General features: G+C 42.0%; 2 protein-coding genes across 7 annotated transcripts in view; one reads left to right on the top strand and one right to left on the bottom strand.

Annotated features, from left to right (window-relative positions):
- Positions 1 to 2,725: 2,725 nt before the first annotated feature.
- Positions 2,726 to 14,868, bottom strand: RIOK2 (RIO kinase 2). 2 transcript variants are annotated; one of them, XM_081880488.1, is made up of 10 exons: positions 14,710 to 14,868; positions 13,912 to 14,050; positions 13,261 to 13,377; positions 12,935 to 13,110; positions 11,715 to 11,803; positions 8,596 to 8,787; positions 8,239 to 8,331; positions 6,722 to 7,243; positions 5,680 to 5,776; positions 2,726 to 2,958 (listed from the first exon to the last, which is right to left on the bottom strand). In XM_081880488.1, exons 1-10 carry the CDS (start codon positions 14,773 to 14,775, stop codon positions 2,797 to 2,799), a joined length of 1,653 nt encoding a protein of 550 aa, XP_081736614.1. In that variant the 5' UTR covers positions 14,776 to 14,868; the 3' UTR covers positions 2,726 to 2,796. The 2 variants fall into 2 exon arrangements, with proteins under 2 accessions (XP_081736614.1, XP_081736615.1); XM_081880489.1 differs by lacking the exon at positions 14,710 to 14,868 and adding an exon at positions 14,523 to 14,670.
- Positions 14,869 to 15,199: 331 nt separating this feature from the next.
- Positions 15,200 to 17,321, top strand: part of LOC309352128 (uncharacterized protein) — a 48,153-nt gene continuing 46,031 nt past the window's right edge. Inside the window, exon 1 of one of the 5 annotated variants that reach the window (XM_081880456.1) lies at positions 15,200 to 15,324. In XM_081880456.1, the coding sequence (XP_081736582.1) occupies positions 15,274 to 15,324 (51 nt within the window). In that variant the 5' untranslated portion in view covers positions 15,200 to 15,273. Of the gene's footprint in view, positions 15,325 to 15,746; positions 15,816 to 16,097; positions 16,117 to 17,321 lie in introns of those variants that run through there. The other 4 variants (XM_081880460.1, XM_081880454.1, XM_081880458.1 and 1 more) reach the window with 4 other exon arrangements.

The following is a 17,321-nucleotide window of genomic DNA, read 5'->3' as shown; positions in this document are numbered from 1 at the left end:
GTGGGATATCCCATGTTCCATCGCTTTAGCCTTTTGAATATTTTACTCAAAAGCAACCAAGTCTAATGCTTCTCTCGGACTTGCCTAACAAGTTTTGCAGTTCTTTCAATGCTGGTCCGTGACCTCAGGTGACACGAAAGCTTAACAAGCAACATACAAATTGCTTCCAGGGTCCAGAACCCTGAGAAAAGGCATGGAAGTAGTCAGTCTTGTTAAAATGTGTGGCAGCTGTTTGCATCAGGGGATGATGCAGATGGAAGTAGGCAGGTAATAAGCATACATGTGCAAACTATCTTCTCTTGTGGAAATCTGTTAAAGGTTACTTTCAAGAACGTTAGCATCATCAACCTTTCAGCCCTTCCCCTAATCTTGAAACAGAAACGCATAAACCCTATAGTTTTTTTTAATTAAAAAAAAAAAAGATCCCTGTTCAGACTTTGAAAGCCAACTAGAAAAATCTCTGCAATGATGCTAGGAAGGATGCAAGCGAAAAGAGGGAAAGTATATTGAAAGGCTTGAGTACAGAGCATCTTTGTTCTGCACGCAAGTCCACGATGTATTTCACAGAACCAGAGTTGGAAGGGCCAACTCTGGGCCAGTTGGAAGGGCCACAAGGGCCATCTACTTCAACCCCCCGAAATGCAGGAATCTTTGGGGCAATGTGTACCTTCCCATTAGAAACTTAGGCTCTCCCCCACTGTCCGGCAGTGCTGAATTTCTCTCCCCACTAGAGTAAATGGCAATTCATCATACAGGTATGTGGGGAAAAGTAAAGGGCGACACTTGCGAGGCACCGTGGATGCCTTCCAGCTGTACAATTCAGTGATTCCATTTTGGCCTGCAACATTCCCATTTAGGTGGGCAATTAAAATTTTCTTAGGCCACTGGGCTTTTAACCTGTTTTTGGTTCTTGCCCGCTAAATGCTCATGTTTTTTCTTGGTTGTTGTAATATGCTCTGTTCTTGAATTATTTTAGAAATAGATAAGCTGTACTGATCACATTATATATGATCTCTGTCTATGCATGGCTACTTCAGCAATGAGAAAACCATTCCCACCCCACGTTTTTAAGACTTCAGCTGCTATATTAAATACACTCACAGAAACTTTCAGAAACTGAACTTCACAAAGATGATTCAAGCTGTAGTGCAGAATAGAAGGAAACATGAATTTAAAAATATGCTGGCCCCAGTTGGCTTGATTATCTTTAAATTTCTGATTTACATTTTATTGTTTTTACAGAAACCACACCTTTTTTTATTTATTTAAAGAAGTATTTCCCCTCCTTTCTGGAGTTCTTAAACTTACCCATGCAGCTTTAGATGCCCTCCCTGTGGAACACCCTCCCCTCAGATGTCAAGGAGATAAAGAACTACACAACATTTAGAAGGCAGCTCTGTTTTGGAAAGTTTTTAATGTTTGATGTTTTATTATGTTTTAATATATGCTGTAAGCCGCCCAGAGTGGTTGGGGAAACCCAGCCGGATGGGAAGAGTATAAATAATAAAATTATTATTATTACTAACAAAGTAGATTCAGCATAACAAGAGTTTGCTTCTATTTCTGCTAGATAAACATCTTTTATGCACTTTAAACCCATACTTCAGCCAAGTGCTCCTGGCTACTGAGTTTCCAAGGTATTTTGCAAGAGGCTATCTAGCACATTGTTGAATGTACGTGGACAAAATTTATTAGCAGTTGCACAGAGCTGCTTAGAGATCCGAGTGCCAGCCAGGCCTGTGCAACATCATTTTTATTACTTGTCAGTTTGGGCAGGATTTACGCATGAAATCTTGGAAGTGCCGAGAGAAATCGAGCAAGAGCTTCTAGGTTCAAAGCTCTGCTAGTCATGAAAAACTTGTGAGCCTTTGTTCAAGTTTAGAAATGAAGATACTGTTGAAGGTACTACATTAATTATTGCAAAGGCTGCAATCCTAAACAGTTACCAGGGAGGAAGTACCACTGACCTCAATAGGACTTACCTCTGAGTAAACATAAATGGAGTTGCAGAGTTAGGCAGTTGAGCCACAGTGAAGATAACAGGGTAACTTTAAACAGGGTTGTGAAATGCTCTAATGTCTGATTTGAGCCCACAGATTTGCACTAGCCTTATAATCATCTTTATTGCAGTTTGATCCCATGTTTTGTAAACTTGTGCTTATTTTATGCCTCATCTAATGGACCCTACTATCTGAAAAGCACGTTTAGGTGGATTGCAGGCTTACATGGGCATCTAAGCAATACAAATCCAATGCACCCAGTCAAGGGAGTGTGCTAAACTGAACTCACTGAGCCTTGTGTCTATATGCACAGTATCAGATGGGTTATATTTTCAGTCCAGCCACCTGAAAACTGGGAGTTCGCTGCCCTAAGTTTGCTTTCTCTTACAATTTTATTCCCTGTGGAAGTTTTTGGCTTCTGTTTCTGAACAAAGCGGCATAGTAAATTGTGGGTGGATTCCTCTAGAAGCGGGCTTCCAGAAAGCCAAGTAACATAGCCAGCTGGCTCCTGGGGCAGGATTTGGGCCACCATACAGCCATGCAAGATGAAGCCACCTGCTCTCAACAAGCATAGTGAAGAACTTCAGTAAGTGTGAACCATCTCCAGTAAAAAAACAAAACAAGTAAGAAATCTCACGGGGCACATCTGAACTTGGCCTGCCACAGAGTAGGCCTTGAAGGCTTGTCTCAGGCTACAACATAAAGAACACAAGTTGACATGTTGGTTAAGCAGAAAGCCATCTCTTTCATTGATTTGCAAGGCATGGGGAAAGGAGGAAGATCTTTCTGTAGGATGTCAGCCCCAGAAGCTGGCTGTGTCCAAACTCGACTTGATGTTATGCATGTGTTCCCGTCGCTGTTTTGTGTAAACGTTTGCTTCTCCTTTTTGCAACCGCCGCCTCAGAGCGGCTTTTTGCTGTTTCGTCAGCTGGCGCTTGATCTTTTGTTTTATCAGCTCCTGCAAGACATTTTCAAAACCCAGACGTTAGGTCTGGCTTGCAAGTCAAGTGACCCTTTGAGAACTCAAAATAGGTTGGATACAAGGAGCGACATGGCACAAAACAAATGCACGGTTTAACGAGCTTTAACAGGCAGCGGCTTTTCTGGAATTAATGAACAATAGTTTCTCAGTCTAAACAACCTGGGCAAGGTAAAAAAACTGGCCAGTGGCATTGTGCAACAACAGAAGGAAGACATGCAAAAGCAAGCTGGAACAGTTTTGGAATCTTGAGAATTTTGAGCTAGTTTGGAAGAATACTACTCCCCCTTGTGGCTGAGACAAGTAATGAATTCCTCACAAACTGCACTGATCTAACTTGGACGTTTGCATGTGTCAGAGAATCAGAGTTGGAAGGGACCACGAGGGTGATCTAGTTCAAACTCCTGCAATGCAGGAATCTTCTGTCCCATGTGGGGCTCAAACCCACAACCCTGAAATTAAGAGTCTCATATTCTACCAACTGAGCTATCCTGAGTTCAATGTGTCAATAGGAGCTTTAGGATGACTACAGAGCTGTGGTTATGCCAACGGAGCATACATTATCAGAATGCAGGACTTTGGGCAGCTTCAAGGTCCCTGCCACAAAGCTCACTGGGTGGTGAGGTGTTGGGTCCAATCACCTTCCTTTGCAGGCAGCTGCTGCTCATTCACTGCCCTGAGCTCCTTGGAGGAAGGATGTGACCTTACAGTGAGAAATAAATTGATATAAGCATCCCTATCACCCACCAATGCAAACAAAAGGATTGGGGAAAATGCCAGTGACCCAGCTGTCAGCTGGACCTGTATCTAGAATGGTAAGAAGATGGGCACTTTGCTGGATGGGGTTGGCAAGAAAAAACTTATTTCGATTTATAGCTTGCCATATTCCTCAGGCTCACATGGTAGTTCAACACAGGAGGGCACATATAAGCATGGTTCAAGGGGTCGCAACATAATCCTCCGTTCATTGCAAAGAGGACTAAAGGAAGGTATTTCTACAGAGTGCAAGGGAGGGGAGAATTTGATAGGGCAGGTTCTGTGCCCTTTGCCTGCATTTTTCCAACCTGCCTTTCTGTCCCAGTCTTTGCTTAAAAAGATCTGGTGTGCAAGCAACTGTTTTTGAGTACTGAAAATGATCTGTTTCAATGAGACTTAAGAACAGTGTCTATGTGCAATTAGAATTCTATTATTCTTGAGTTGTTGCTTTCCCCTCTTTCTGCAGAAATACTTCCCTCCTTTTGGTCAGTCTAGCAGCAACCATTTACTAGGAATTTAAAGAATTTGGAAGACAAAGAATGGTTTTCAGTCCATCCCTTTTGTCAGCAGATTGTTGGGCTCCAGAGTGGAATGCACTGGCCCATTCAGATTGTACTCTTAGTCTGGTATACTATTCCCAGTTGGTAATGAAAAAAGAAGAGCAGTGCCTTTGTCAGACAGAGTGCTCTCAGTCTAGTTGGGGGGGGGGGAGTGTCCTGGTGGGTGTCCAAGAAAATAAAGAATCAGATTCTTCCACGCTCCTCAGATAAGGTGGAGATTCAATCTGACCAACGAAGGCATAGGACCCTTCTGTTTATATTCATGATTTCTAATTGCAAAATTTAATTTAGCTTGGATGAAGAGTGTGTGTGTGTGTGGGGGGGGTTCAACAGAATTCTCCTGTTACAACTATTTAAAAATGCAAGGCTCTTTTAGAACCTGTTAATAAAAATATTGCTTGATCACCTATATTAAAAGATAATGAAATATGAATCTCCACACCCCATGTTTTCTCTAACCTTTCTCCACCCAGTATCCCAAGGTGCTGAGTAACTTATACAAGCCACATAGAGGCACTTTAGAATAAATTAAACCACCACAGCTCAATAAAGACTTATGGAGTATACACATGAAGCATCAACCAAAGCTGCTAATATGCTGTTTGGTGTCTGGGGAAACTCCCCGCACCCCTTGGTTGTATGCAGTATACCAGCTGCTTGGAAAGTGGAGGTGGCAGTAATTCAAAACTGGGTTACACACAACAGTGGCTTGAAGCACTGGAACCTTAGCATTATTCTTTAAGGGGAGCAAGATAATATTTTAATTTTTTTATATCTTTAACAGCGGGAACTAATGACCTTTAAGGGGAGCAAGATAATATTTTAATTTTTTTATATCTTTAACAGCGGGAACTAATGACCTTTAAGGGGAGCAAGATAATATTTTAATTTTTTTATATCTTTAACAGCGGGAACTAATGACCTTCAGGGACAATGACAACAGTTCATTATCTTAGGCTTTCAGGAGCAATAACGGATCTGGATTTAACTAGAAGGTAACAACTTTTGCAAGTTTTAGAATAATTTAATTGTGCTTTCAAAAATCCCCAGCCATTTACACTTATGAATGTAGAGAAAGAACCCTGTTTTTCTTTACCACCTGATCAGTATAAGATGAAAGAAGGGTCATAGCTCCGTGAGAGACATAACAAGTTAACTGAAGGCCTAATCCACTGGCCTGCAACGTCCTAATGAAATAAGCAGCCATGCTGGGGAAGATTTTGCAGGACTGAGCTCTAAGTCTTAGAATGTTATATAAAGTAGGAAGGGGATGTTGAACTACAGCTTCCACCAGCCCCAAGCTGCAAGGCCAGGGATGATGGGAGCAGCAGTCCAATGAATTTCAGGAGGGCCACAGTTTTCTCATTACTTATGTAGAACTTACTGGAGGAATTGTTGAACGACTTCCCATACTGCCTACTGAAGTCATGCTAGTAGTTCTTGTCCTGTGGTCATTGATGTGACATAGGCTTTCCTCATTTCTGCAATACAGAACAGATGCTTGTAGTCAGCCATTTTTAATCCAACTTTTACCAATCAACTCTTCCGAGATGATTCAGTTGCAACATTTCCATTTAGAAACAGTAACTATTTCACCCAAACAGATATTGATAATGGACACAATCCACCAGGATATTCACCTACACAAAACTTGCAAGAAGGAAATGGGTTTGCTCAACAGACTTTCCAGTCTCATGGACGTTCATTTCATATGGCATGAATATTGTTGACCCAAAGGGGCTCTTGAATCTTTATTGCTTGAAAACGGGCACTAAGATTGACACAGGCTCACTCTCTGCCCTAGCCTGCCATGCCTTGAGTGACTTCACTTCCAACGACGGCAGCGCAAGGACCTGTCAGCCTCCTTTTGCAATCTCACTTTTCTATGTAAGAAGCCAATAAAAGTCTCATTTCATTAAACAAAATGCAGGCTGGGCAGTGTGGGTAACTACTCAGCTTAGGCAATTTTGTTAGCGAAGGTTTTCCTGGCCAACAGAACTGATGAAGAGGGAACTGTGTCTGAAAGCAGCAATAAGGCAGAGCCAGCACAATCTGATGCAATGAATAATTTGTGCTCCCTCCACTAGCAGAGCAAATCAAGTAGGAGCAAGTTTACACGAGTACAAAATGTACGAGAGATTATAGCTGGTATCATTTTAAAATTTCTCCATGAGGGTCAAAGCATGCCAGTGATGAATCAAGTAATGCATAACATTTCTAACCAATTAGTCCCTGAATATTACATTGTAATGAAAAGGTCATTACACATGCTACTATTTAAAACGCACCCGCTGCTTTGAATCTGATGGGAGAGTTTCGGAAAAGAAATATGCTCAACGCTTGGGGAGCTTCCGTTTTGGAAAGAGGAAAAACAACCCAAAAACCCAGTATCTGAAGAACCCTGAATGATCAATATAAATTCATACCTGAAAGGCCTGAATTCTCTGTTTAATGTTGACAAGTCAACCAGATCAGGGCATTCATCTTTGCAGTCCTTGTCAGCAGGCTCTTCTCCCTGACCTGTTTGATCTTCAATTTTGGTAGATTTTTCAATTTTCTTTTCATCCTCAGAAAAATCAATTACAGAGCAGCCTGCATTAGCCCTGTCTCGAGCAGCAATAATTTGCCCTTCAGCTTGTTGTAAGGCACAGGCGAACTCCCGCAAATCTAAACTCTGCTCACTTTCATCTGCGCTATCATCTTCTTCTTTGCTGCTTTGCCCCGAATCTTCGGTGGCATCTTCAACCTCCTCTGTGAAGTCCCCTTCGGTCTTTTGATCTGTGCCGCTACATAGTGTTTCTCCCCCTTCAGAACCTTGCGCATCAGGAGAACACGCAGTTTCATTGCCCTCATCATGAGGGCCGGCTGGGTGAAGAAGCTCATCATCTTCCTGCATTTCTTTGGTGTAACCGCTGGCTGCAATTTCGACATCAAGAGAACATGCCCTCCTGGCAATGCGGGAAAAGAGAAAAGTCAAGCATGAACTGAGTCTCCATTTAATGTAAGTACACTTTTAGGACAAAGTTATCATAAAGTAATGCTGGACTTGTGATTTTATACCCATATGTTGAAGCACATTCTTCTACCCCCCCCCCACCCCCCGGTAGAAGAACTGGAATCCTAAGGTGCGATTCTGAAGCAGCTGTGTTCTGTAATCCAATAAAAAGATTAGCTGTCTGTTGCAAATAAATTCAGCTCTTTTTTTAAAAGGAGGGAAGAGGAGGATCAGATACTGAAAGGGATTTGATAATGACTGGAACGAGGAACAGTGGGAGACGTCCTCTAGATCTAGGAGAGCGCCTTTATTGAAGAACAAGATATTGAAGAATAAATATGAAAAAAGATGGCAGTTCAGTGGACTGAAGCGCATCCATCCTTTCACGATTATTAAACAGCATATGATGCAAAACAATTGCCTCTCTGCCATACAGCTTAAGAGAGCATCAGAAAATGACATATATATATTTAGCGTAAGAGAGATGAATACACCAATAGCAAACATTTATCTGATCTGTATCTGGCACTAAAGTGACTTTACTTCTACTCTCTCTAGAGACACATTCTGATGAGAATTGTAATGCGTGACTCAGGCCATCACACAGAAATAGTTAATGCATGTTACTGTGATAGTTAAAGACATGCTACTGCGGTTGCAGAAATCATGGCTGTAAACTTGTGTTTCTATTCACAGAGCCCTGGTTCAGGCTTAACTTCCAGGAGGACAAATGCCTCTCTGGGAACAACCTGAATGCATTGTGAAGAGCAGCGTTTCCCATACTTGGGTCCCCAGTTGTTTTGGGACTACAACTGCTATCAGTGGTCAGGGATGATGGGAAATGTAGTCCGAAAGCAGCTGGATACCCAAGTTTGGGAAACATTGGTGTAGAGGTAGAATTCGACCTGCGAAACAACTCTTGGTTTCTAAACAGGCCCACAAACTTACCTAATGTCCTTGAAAGTTGGATAGAGTTCACTTTCATAGCTGAAACGTTTCATAAAGAAGTCACGAATACATTTCACATCTCTGTCAAAGTACCTGAACAAAAGAAGTTTCACAGATTACTTTAAAAAGGCGCGTTCAATTTACAAACATCCCACTACCATAGGCTCTTCATTACTCAAGCATCAACTCCACTTTTCATGCTTTTGAGCTCTTTTCTGGAATTTGTAAAACATCTTCTGCAGTCAACAGCCTAGTTCGCACGACATGCTAAGCCAGGCTTACCAGGACCCCACAAACCTGCTCAATGTCATCAAATGGCCACACCTTGATAATACACAGAGGCTGCTCATCACATACCATTCAGCATTTGGGTGAGATGTTGACACCATCTGCGGGAAATCAATCATTGTGACTCGATCTTCATTATCCAACATGAGATTGAACTCATTGAAATCACCATGGATCAAACCGTGGTTGGCAAGTTTCACGATTAATTCCATTAGCTCGCTATACAGAGAGGCAGGGTCTTCCAGATGATGGACTTGACATCTACGTGATAAAACAAAGCCACCAGAATATTACGAGTACGATGAAATGGATGCCCCAACTAGGAGGGAAAAACCAATAATATTGTGCCAATGTGATCCATTGGGTAGTCCACTGAATTTGCGAAAGAGAGATTAAAGTCTAATTCAGCTGAAATTCACTCACAAAGCCTACTCAGTAGCTGGCCATCTGAAAAGTTAGACGAAAGGCCGCACAAAATTGCACTTTTACATAGAAGGGGTGTATTAGGGTTACATGGGGGTATTATTTGTTGATTTCACTGATTTACACAGCATGCCTGAAAAATGTGTGGTCATCACACAGATTAATTATCATGCACCATCACTTCTCAGCAATGACATGAGCTACTTGTAAACATTTCTCACATTTTCGCAGCACACTCCTTTGCTAGAAATAACATGTTTGAATCTCTCAAAGTATGAGTAACAGAAACACACCTTAAGGCACAAGTGTGCAGCATGGGCTGCACCAAATAAGGCAGTTGTGAAAAGCGAGTTCCCCACGCCTTCCTTCTCACTGCATCACACAATATGTGTTAAAGATGCACCTCCTGTGCACATTCTGTTTTACACGTATTGACCTTAATCACATCTCTGTTGGGGGCAGGGTGGGGAGCTGACTCCACAGTAACATAATTACTGACTGGCCTCCGAGAATAAAAAGTTTGGGAAAGTCAACAATTATGGGTTGGACATCTTCCTCTGTGGAGAGGGGCTCCTTCCATTTGCTCCAATCCAGTGGAAGCTTTCATTCCCATTGATAAAGCAGAGTAGAGAAGAGAGACCATTTTTAGTTATCCTATTTCCTTCTGCAGCCCCTGTGCCACATACTATTCAGGAAGGTCCCCAGCCCTCTGAAACAGATTTTGGGCAGGGGACAAGGGGACTGGAGAGGGAATTGAAAAATGCCCCCCTCCAGCTTGTGGAGTTCCATCAAAAACAAGTCAGGATCCAACCCTATATTTTCACCTAACAAAGCAGTTTCTTCAGCTGATGATTTTGGATGATCATGGCTCACAGATAACAAAGGTCTCCCTTTTATGCTATCAAGTCATCCTTTGTCTATTTTGCATTACCTTTCCTATATAATCTTTTAAAATTTAGTACAAGAACTGCTGAACACTTCAAAAGGAATGCTCTTTTTTAATTCATGTTTAATTGATTCAAGTTTTGAAACAGATTCGGTTTTGATTAGGCAGCTCATTTCAGATGCCTTACCATATCACATTTATAATGTGACCTTGTTTTTCAGCTGCAGCCAATTTAGTTTTGATCCAGGAAGACAAATGAAGGTCAGATTGGACACGAATGCCTTTAGCTGTGCAAATACACGCAGTCAGCACATGAGTGGGCAAACTTCAGTGATCTTGTATTGTTTAAAAAATAATAATCCAAAAGACAATATAAAACCAGTGGTAAGTATTATAATTTATTGTCTCAGTAATAATACTAGTTATAATAAAAATATGCACTATGCAATAAAATTCCAAAGAAATAAGATAATTAGCCCAAGCATTTCATAGGCATCTTACTGGTCAGTGTAAGAACAGGATGATTGGCTAGGCGAGCCTTTGAGCAGGGCGCTTCTGTGTTATTACAACAGTACATTTCTGACTTGCTATGCCAACATCTAAATGTGTAGAACAGACATACCAACCACATCCATTTTTTCTAGATTGCAAGGCTATGGGTAGAGGTTTATTTAAAGTTTTTAGACATTCCTATTAATCAATCAACTTGAAGGCATAATCTACCATTACAAAGTACGTTTCTGAGCACAATTCAAAGTGTTGGTGCTGACCTTTAAAGCCCTAAATGGCCTCGGTCCAGTATATCTGAAGGAGCGTCTCCTCCCCGGACACTGAGGTGTCCAGTGCCGAGGGCCTTCTGGCGGTTCCCTCACTGCGAGAGGCCAAGTTACAGGGAACCAGGCAGACGGCCTTCTTGGTAGTGGCACCCGCCCTGTGGAACGCCCTCCCATCAGATGTCAAAGCGATAAACAACTACCTGACATTCAGAAGACATCTGAAGGCAGCCCTGTTCAGGGAAGTTTTTAATATGTGACATTTTAGTGTATTTTTCATCTTTGTAGGAAGCTGCCCAGAGTGGCTGGGGAAACCCAGCCAGATGGGCGGGGTACAAATAATAAATTATTATTATTATTATTATTATTATTATTATTATTATTATTATATTGATGTTACTGACAGATGTGTTGGAAGAACTGTTTTTTAAAAAACCCAGCCTGGGGTTGCGGGAGGGTGTGGAGACGGAGAAGAAAAAAGTAATACTATGCTGCAGTCAGAATTTCTTTGATAGTATTTTGCTCAACAGGGAAAGAGCTCCATTTATTTCAAAAAGGAAATTACTTCTAACACATGTTGCTTTATATGGCCAAAAGAGTTCGCGTAGAAGACCCCTTTAAACCAATCTTTTCTGCTTTCCTTAATAATCCAGAGTTTATGGAAATAATTACATGCTTTCTTAAGGAACTGTCTCTTCTGCATGCTTTAGTATGAAATGGCTCTAGTGAATATTTCCAAGTAATCAGCAATTTCAACACTGCTTAGATTTTGGTAATTCTTAGTTTTATTATTTAAGAAATGGAAGTCAAGGGAAATATACAGGTACAGCTTGCTTCCCAGTTATCAAAAATATAAATAAGGCCCTGTCATGTACAAAGTCAGACCAATGGCTTTTAACGAAAACCAATTACAGTACTGTCAATCCCAGCCTGCAGTGATGTCTAAGGTCTTTTACTACAGGGGTTTTCTTAACTTTGATACCTAAGAAAGTTACTATTATACTGCTGTTGCTTTGTCCAAACATCTACTACTAGCAATCTATAAACTATAAATCTATAAATCATATTGAACAGAAGTACCCCTGGGAAAATACCTTTATACTTACAAAGGGTAACCATTGACAAGTTCCATTACGACTGCGTGTCTATTGTAGTCATATGGTTTTGGAACAGGAAATTTTCTATCATGCAAAGCCTGGCCAAAAGAGGAGAAAAAATGTATTTTTAAAAAAATCAGTGCATTTGAGTTAAGTACGTATTAATATTCCAGTGTGTTAATGTACTCACTCAGAGTTTTAATGCTGAGTACTAGTTTATGGCACAAATGAAATAAGCTTCATATAAAAGAAACGTACACCAGATAACAATAAAATAAAATCCACCATATTGTAAGAATGTGATATGGACATAAGAGGCCTGCAGGATCTGACTAAAGTTCAGTACAGTGGTACCTCGGGTTACATACGCTTCAGGTTACATACGCTTCAGGTTACAGACTCCGCTAACCCAGAAATAGTACCTCGGGTTAAGAACTTTGCTTCAGGATGAGAACAGAAATCGTGCTCCGGCAGCGTGGCAGCAGCAAGAGGCCTCATTAGCTAAAGTGGTGCTTCAGGTTAAGAACAGTTTCAGGTTAAGAACGGACCTTCGGAACGAATTAAGTACTTAACCCGAGGTACCACTGTATTAAGTTTCTCTAAGTGACTGACCAAATGCTTTGAAGAACCACAAGCAGACCATGAAGGCAACAGCTCTCCCTTTCTCTTACCCCTTCAGCATGTTCCACTTAAAACTTGGAGATTCCACTTAGCTATATGGCTAATAGTCACTGATAGCTTTATCTTCCATGTCTACCCCCTTTAAAACCACCTAAGACAGACTAGGATTGAGAAGATCTAGGTTCAAAATACCTGCTCAGACATGATGTGGAGATTATCAGAACTAGGCACAGGATCCCCAATTATAGTTGCAATATAGACTTATGTACAGACAATAGAATGCTGCCAGTTTTAATTTTCACGGCTTTTTCTGGTAACCCTTATTACGGAATTCACCTTTTTCACGGCCAACACATATTGAGCTGCTGCTGGGCTAGCTGCTGCTTCAAAGATGGTACAGACATTAAAAAGAGCCCATGGATAACCTTAGAAATTGGATGGGGACATGTGGAAGTAGTAATCAGTTAAAAATGGGTCACGCCCATCATCTTGACAGGTGAGAATAAAGTTAGAGGAAGCCTGTGTAGACCTTTCTGTAACTTCTGGCTGAAGCCTAGTTACAATGGGCCCAGATTTAGGAGAACCAGGGGAAAAACAACCAACAGTACCTTCATGTAGGCAAATTCCTTCATTGCAGCAAGACGCGAAAGGTATAGCCAGGACATCTTGTTTCTGTGCTTGTGGTAATCACGCTTGTTTTTTAAGTTCCGAAAGGATGTCCTCCCAAGTCTATGCAGCTTCAATGCAAGTTGCTGCTCTTCTTCATTTGCAACAATATAAATATCTTTAAAACAAAGATTCAGTCTAATTAGAAGCATGATAAAAAAAATAGCCTTTAACACATTCAAAATTTACGCTTTGGTACTTGCCTACTTTTTTGATATATCTGCTACATTTCATGACCCCGTCCCCCAATCACAAAGCTTGAAAATACCTGATTCTTTTCCAACGCCCATCTGGTTTCCAACAGAACAGATAACTTGTCGAGAAGAAAGAGTTTTCAAGGCTAAGTAATCATATCCTCCATTAGTTAATCGATAACCTTGGACAGCTGCAGAAGTAAAATAAGTGCATCACATCATACTGTGCTTATCATGATTATGCAGTGTGTCCTTTTAAAACACCAAAAATACTTAAGCAAAGTCAGCAGTCCTCAAAGAGAACTTTCCCCCCAACAATCCCTGTGAACCAGATTGTTCAGGCAAGAGGAATTCTGTATTCAGAGCAACTACATGGAATTAAATATGGGTATCATGAGTTGAAATAACTTATTTAAGGCACATCGGTTGGCAACCAAATATACCAAATATTCCTGGTTTCCTCTAGTTTTCAACAAGTGATACCCAGTGGTTCCTGTCTGCAGGTAGAGGAATTTCTGCCCATGCAATGGCATCTCTCCTTTCTGTCCTTCCCACTACATGTGCTTGGGAGTGTTGGAGAACTATTTGCCGTATGTTTACGAGGGGGCACAGTGGGATGAGAGGAAGGGGAATTTCACTTGTGCAATGTTGGCTATCAACCAATGGTGGCATTGATAAAAATGTACTGAAACAACAATGTGAGCAGGCACCCTATTTATACTCACTTTTAGTTCGTTCATAAGCCAAGAGCCTGTGCTTTGCCAATTCTCTCAAAATTTTGTTACATCCCCCATGTTTGAGACTAGCAATGGAGGCAATCAAGCTGGCAGGGACTATTTCATGGTTCTTCATGCCCATTTCCACCTGTAACAGCAAAACATAGCATGATAAATACTCTTTATTCCGATAAGCATAGTTTCCTACACATGCCTCCTGTTTTAGCCTCCTTTCTGGTGCTTGCATTTAATACTTTTAAATACTGGCTCATGCCCTCACAGAACAGGCGTTAATATGGATTTTTCAAGTACGAAGACATATATGCAGTTCTAAAAAGTTTGACATCTAAAGGCTACCCCATGTCTTTCTTCAATGAGATGCAGAGAAGGGTCTCATATGATGATTTTAAGATTCAGGCAGATTCAAGTGGGAGCAATTCTGTAGAAAGACCACAGAAAACAAAATAATAAAGTGGGCTTGCAAAAGGTATTGGAAGAGAGGAAACTACTTGGATGAAAAACTACAGTTAAAGCATAATATTCAGCAAGATAATTAATCGTCTTATTTTTTAAATTTACATAACATTTCCTTATCTTTGTTGCTTGATGGACAAACTCACCCATGTTGAAGGTTAATGTCAATTTGCGTGCTTTCAGAAGCGCACAGGAGGTTTGCAAAGACACCCGCGGGAGCCATGATTTCCCAGATCTCCACCACCCAGACCCGGCCTCAACCTGTTTTTGCCCACCAGGGACCAAGCCCTGGTCCAGGCCTCTCTCATGATTCCCTGGAACCAATTGCCTTACCGCAGTTAGTACTCTGAAGTGTTCTCGGGAAAGATAGCGAAGCAAAACGACGTTCAGCTTCCCCATGGTATCGTCCGCCTAACCCCCCCCCCCCTTGAATGGAAGGTCCCAGCTACGCTCTGGACCCAAACCGCATGTGAGTCGGCCCGTAGCTTTTCTCCTCGTTGTTCCGCTTACGCACACACGCAGAGTCTCTGTCGGCTGTTGCGCACGCGCAAAAAGACGCACGCAAACCGCCTTCTGCCATCAGGGCGGAGTTAAGTTCTTCGATGTGGGCGTGGTCGCTCTCTTTCCTTCTCTCTCTCTCAGGTCCTTGCAGCTATGTAGACGCTAATCACGTCTTCTTTCCCCGCATCGTTACCACTGTACGGCACGTTTATAATTCGAAGTTCTGCAATGTAAGTACGCGGGCACCTCAAACTTCCCGAGTTCTGTCCCCCCTTTAAATACACCGTGAATGCTTGTATGTACCTGGCAGGACCCGCTGCCTAGGAAACGCGTCGCGCGGGAGGAACGGGCTGAGGAGAGGGCTTGTTGGCGGTGGCCTCTTTCGTTGAGAGAGCCATGGCTTCGCGCGGCGAGCGCCCCGTCCCTTTGCCTCGGGCCGCGGCCAAGGTAGCGTTCGTGGGAGAGTGTTTTGCTTCTTGCCAGGAGTCGGTGGAGCAGGCGGCGGCGTCGCTTTCAGTGACACAAAAGCTGTGACTTTACCCGCCATCCTTCAGACGGCCCGCCCGTCTGAACGATGGACACGTGTCAGGAGGCAGTCCAGCCCCTGCGCATGGGCTCCCAATCTAATAAGCACGATATAAAAAGGAAAAGGAATGGGGAGGGAAAAGGAAAGCAAGCTGCACTTTCACTGGCAACAGACAGGGTTAGACAGGACTCCCTCCTTTCTGTCAGGTTCTTCCTCAGATGCAGGGAATTAGCATCATTATTATCTCTCTATTTATACCCCGACCTTTTACCCCGACAGTGAATGCAGCCTCCCTGGGGCCCTAGGTTTCCTGGCCAATGGCAGAGATCAGGGGTTGCCTCCCCAGAGGCAGCAGCATGTGAAGAGAAGCATTCTGTCTGGCGGGTTTTCTTGAATTTCTGAAGCAAGTCAGGTATGGATGGAGTGCTAAACTCAATAGGAAGGCAGGTCCCCTTTAGCTTAAAAAAATATAAATTACCTCCTTTCATCACCCATATGGTGATCTTTGCATCTTAGCTATTTTGTGTCTTCAGGTTGCTTTCCCCTCCCCCAAACAAAGTTCACAGACAAGATTTGCTATGTATGTTTTGTTTGAGAAAATTTCAGTAAAAAATCTTTCTTTTTAATGAAAAAGGTACCCCCCCATGACATGTAGCACCCAGCACACACTCAACTTATGGCCGTTGTTCATTGTTAAGCATCAAGGCTAAGAGGTGAGCCAAACGAACATGACAGATAAATCTGAGTTGTTCTGGAACCTGCTGTAGGCTATATAATGGTGTGTATTCATATATTTTCATTAGAATAAAAGTGAAAACCCAATTTTAGAGAGTTAACTCACTTTTAATTCCTAGATACTCCCTGCTGGCTTGCAGTGCAGAGTTAAACTTGCTGTGCCAGAAATAAGTCCTTTTAAGTTCAATGGGGCTTACTAACTAGTAAGTTGAAAATAGGGCAGCAAGTGCAAATGATAGGAGTGCTTCATTCAAGCTCAAAAGTAAACAAAAAGAGGGTCTCAATTCAACTGGTTTGCTTGGCACAGCTATAGTTCCTTCCAGAGAATAGACCCAGTGGCCTGGGGTTGTGCATCCTGAGCGCTTTTGTGCTATGTAGGAGAAGATTATTAAATAGCAGAAGGCAGATTGTGTAGGATGTGGTCCCCCAGAGAATGTGGCTGCTGTTCAGAGTTGCTTCTGTCAACAGCAATGCAAGGTTTGCACTAGTCTGCATTCTGTTTGAACTGTGTATCTTGATGCCCGTATTTCTCAGCTGATACGCCTGCTTTCTGGTCACAAAAAAATGGAAAGGGGGAGCAGGTTTGTGGTTCCACTGGCAATACTAAAACTGCTTAGTGTTGCTTCTCAAGGACCATCGTTCAGTGGTAGAGCACACACTTTTAAGAACATAGATTGCAGCCTTATACTGACTCAGACCGTTGGTCTTCTAGCTTGCCAGGGTTTCGGGCAGGAGTGTTTCCCAGTTTTACCTGGAGATGCAGGAGATAGAATCTGGATTGTTTTGGTTGCCGTTTTCTGAACCTTTTCCAACTCCACAATATAATTTCTGAGGTGATGTTACTAGATTGTACACACCATTCCAAATGCAGCCGCACCAAATCTATGGTGAGGCTGCGTTACAATTCTAGTTGCATCATTGTCCTAGGTTAGGATAATATGGCTTGGTTGGTTCAGGCTCATCCAGTGAGCTTTGTGGCTGAGGGTGATTTGTATTCAAATCCAGCATTGTAGCCACTCATTTTGGAAAGAGAAATATTGAAGAGTGGGATAAAGCTCTTTTAATAAAAAATGAGAAATAAAATGCATTAATAAAGAACTGAGGCTTGCATTCATATTCCTATTTTAAAATACTGTTGAAGGTGTATTTGGCAATGCAGTTTCTATTTGATTGGTGAAATATA

Source organism: Podarcis erhardii (assembly GCF_964252035.2).
Source record: "Podarcis erhardii genome assembly, chromosome: 11".
In the NCBI taxonomy this organism is placed as follows: domain Eukaryota; kingdom Metazoa; phylum Chordata; class Lepidosauria; order Squamata; family Lacertidae; genus Podarcis; species Podarcis erhardii.
The sequence above is the reverse complement of the archived record's forward strand: the minus strand, read 5'-3'. Positions and strand labels throughout refer to the sequence as shown.

Excerpts from the sequence above, each read along its gene's own strand:
- RIOK2 (XM_081880488.1), bottom strand. The coding sequence starts at position 14,775 with ATGGGGAAGCTGAACGTCGTTTTGCTTCGCTATCTTTCCCGAGAACAC. Across the intron at positions 8,788-11,714 it reads CTTGTCAATGGTTACCCTTT|ATGTCAAGTCCATCATCTGG; the intron begins GTAAGTATAAAG and ends TTTATCACGTAG. Across the intron at positions 7,244-8,238 it reads CCAACTTTCAAGGACATTAG|GAGGGCATGTTCTCTTGATG; the intron begins GTAAGTTTGTGG and ends CCGCATTGCCAG.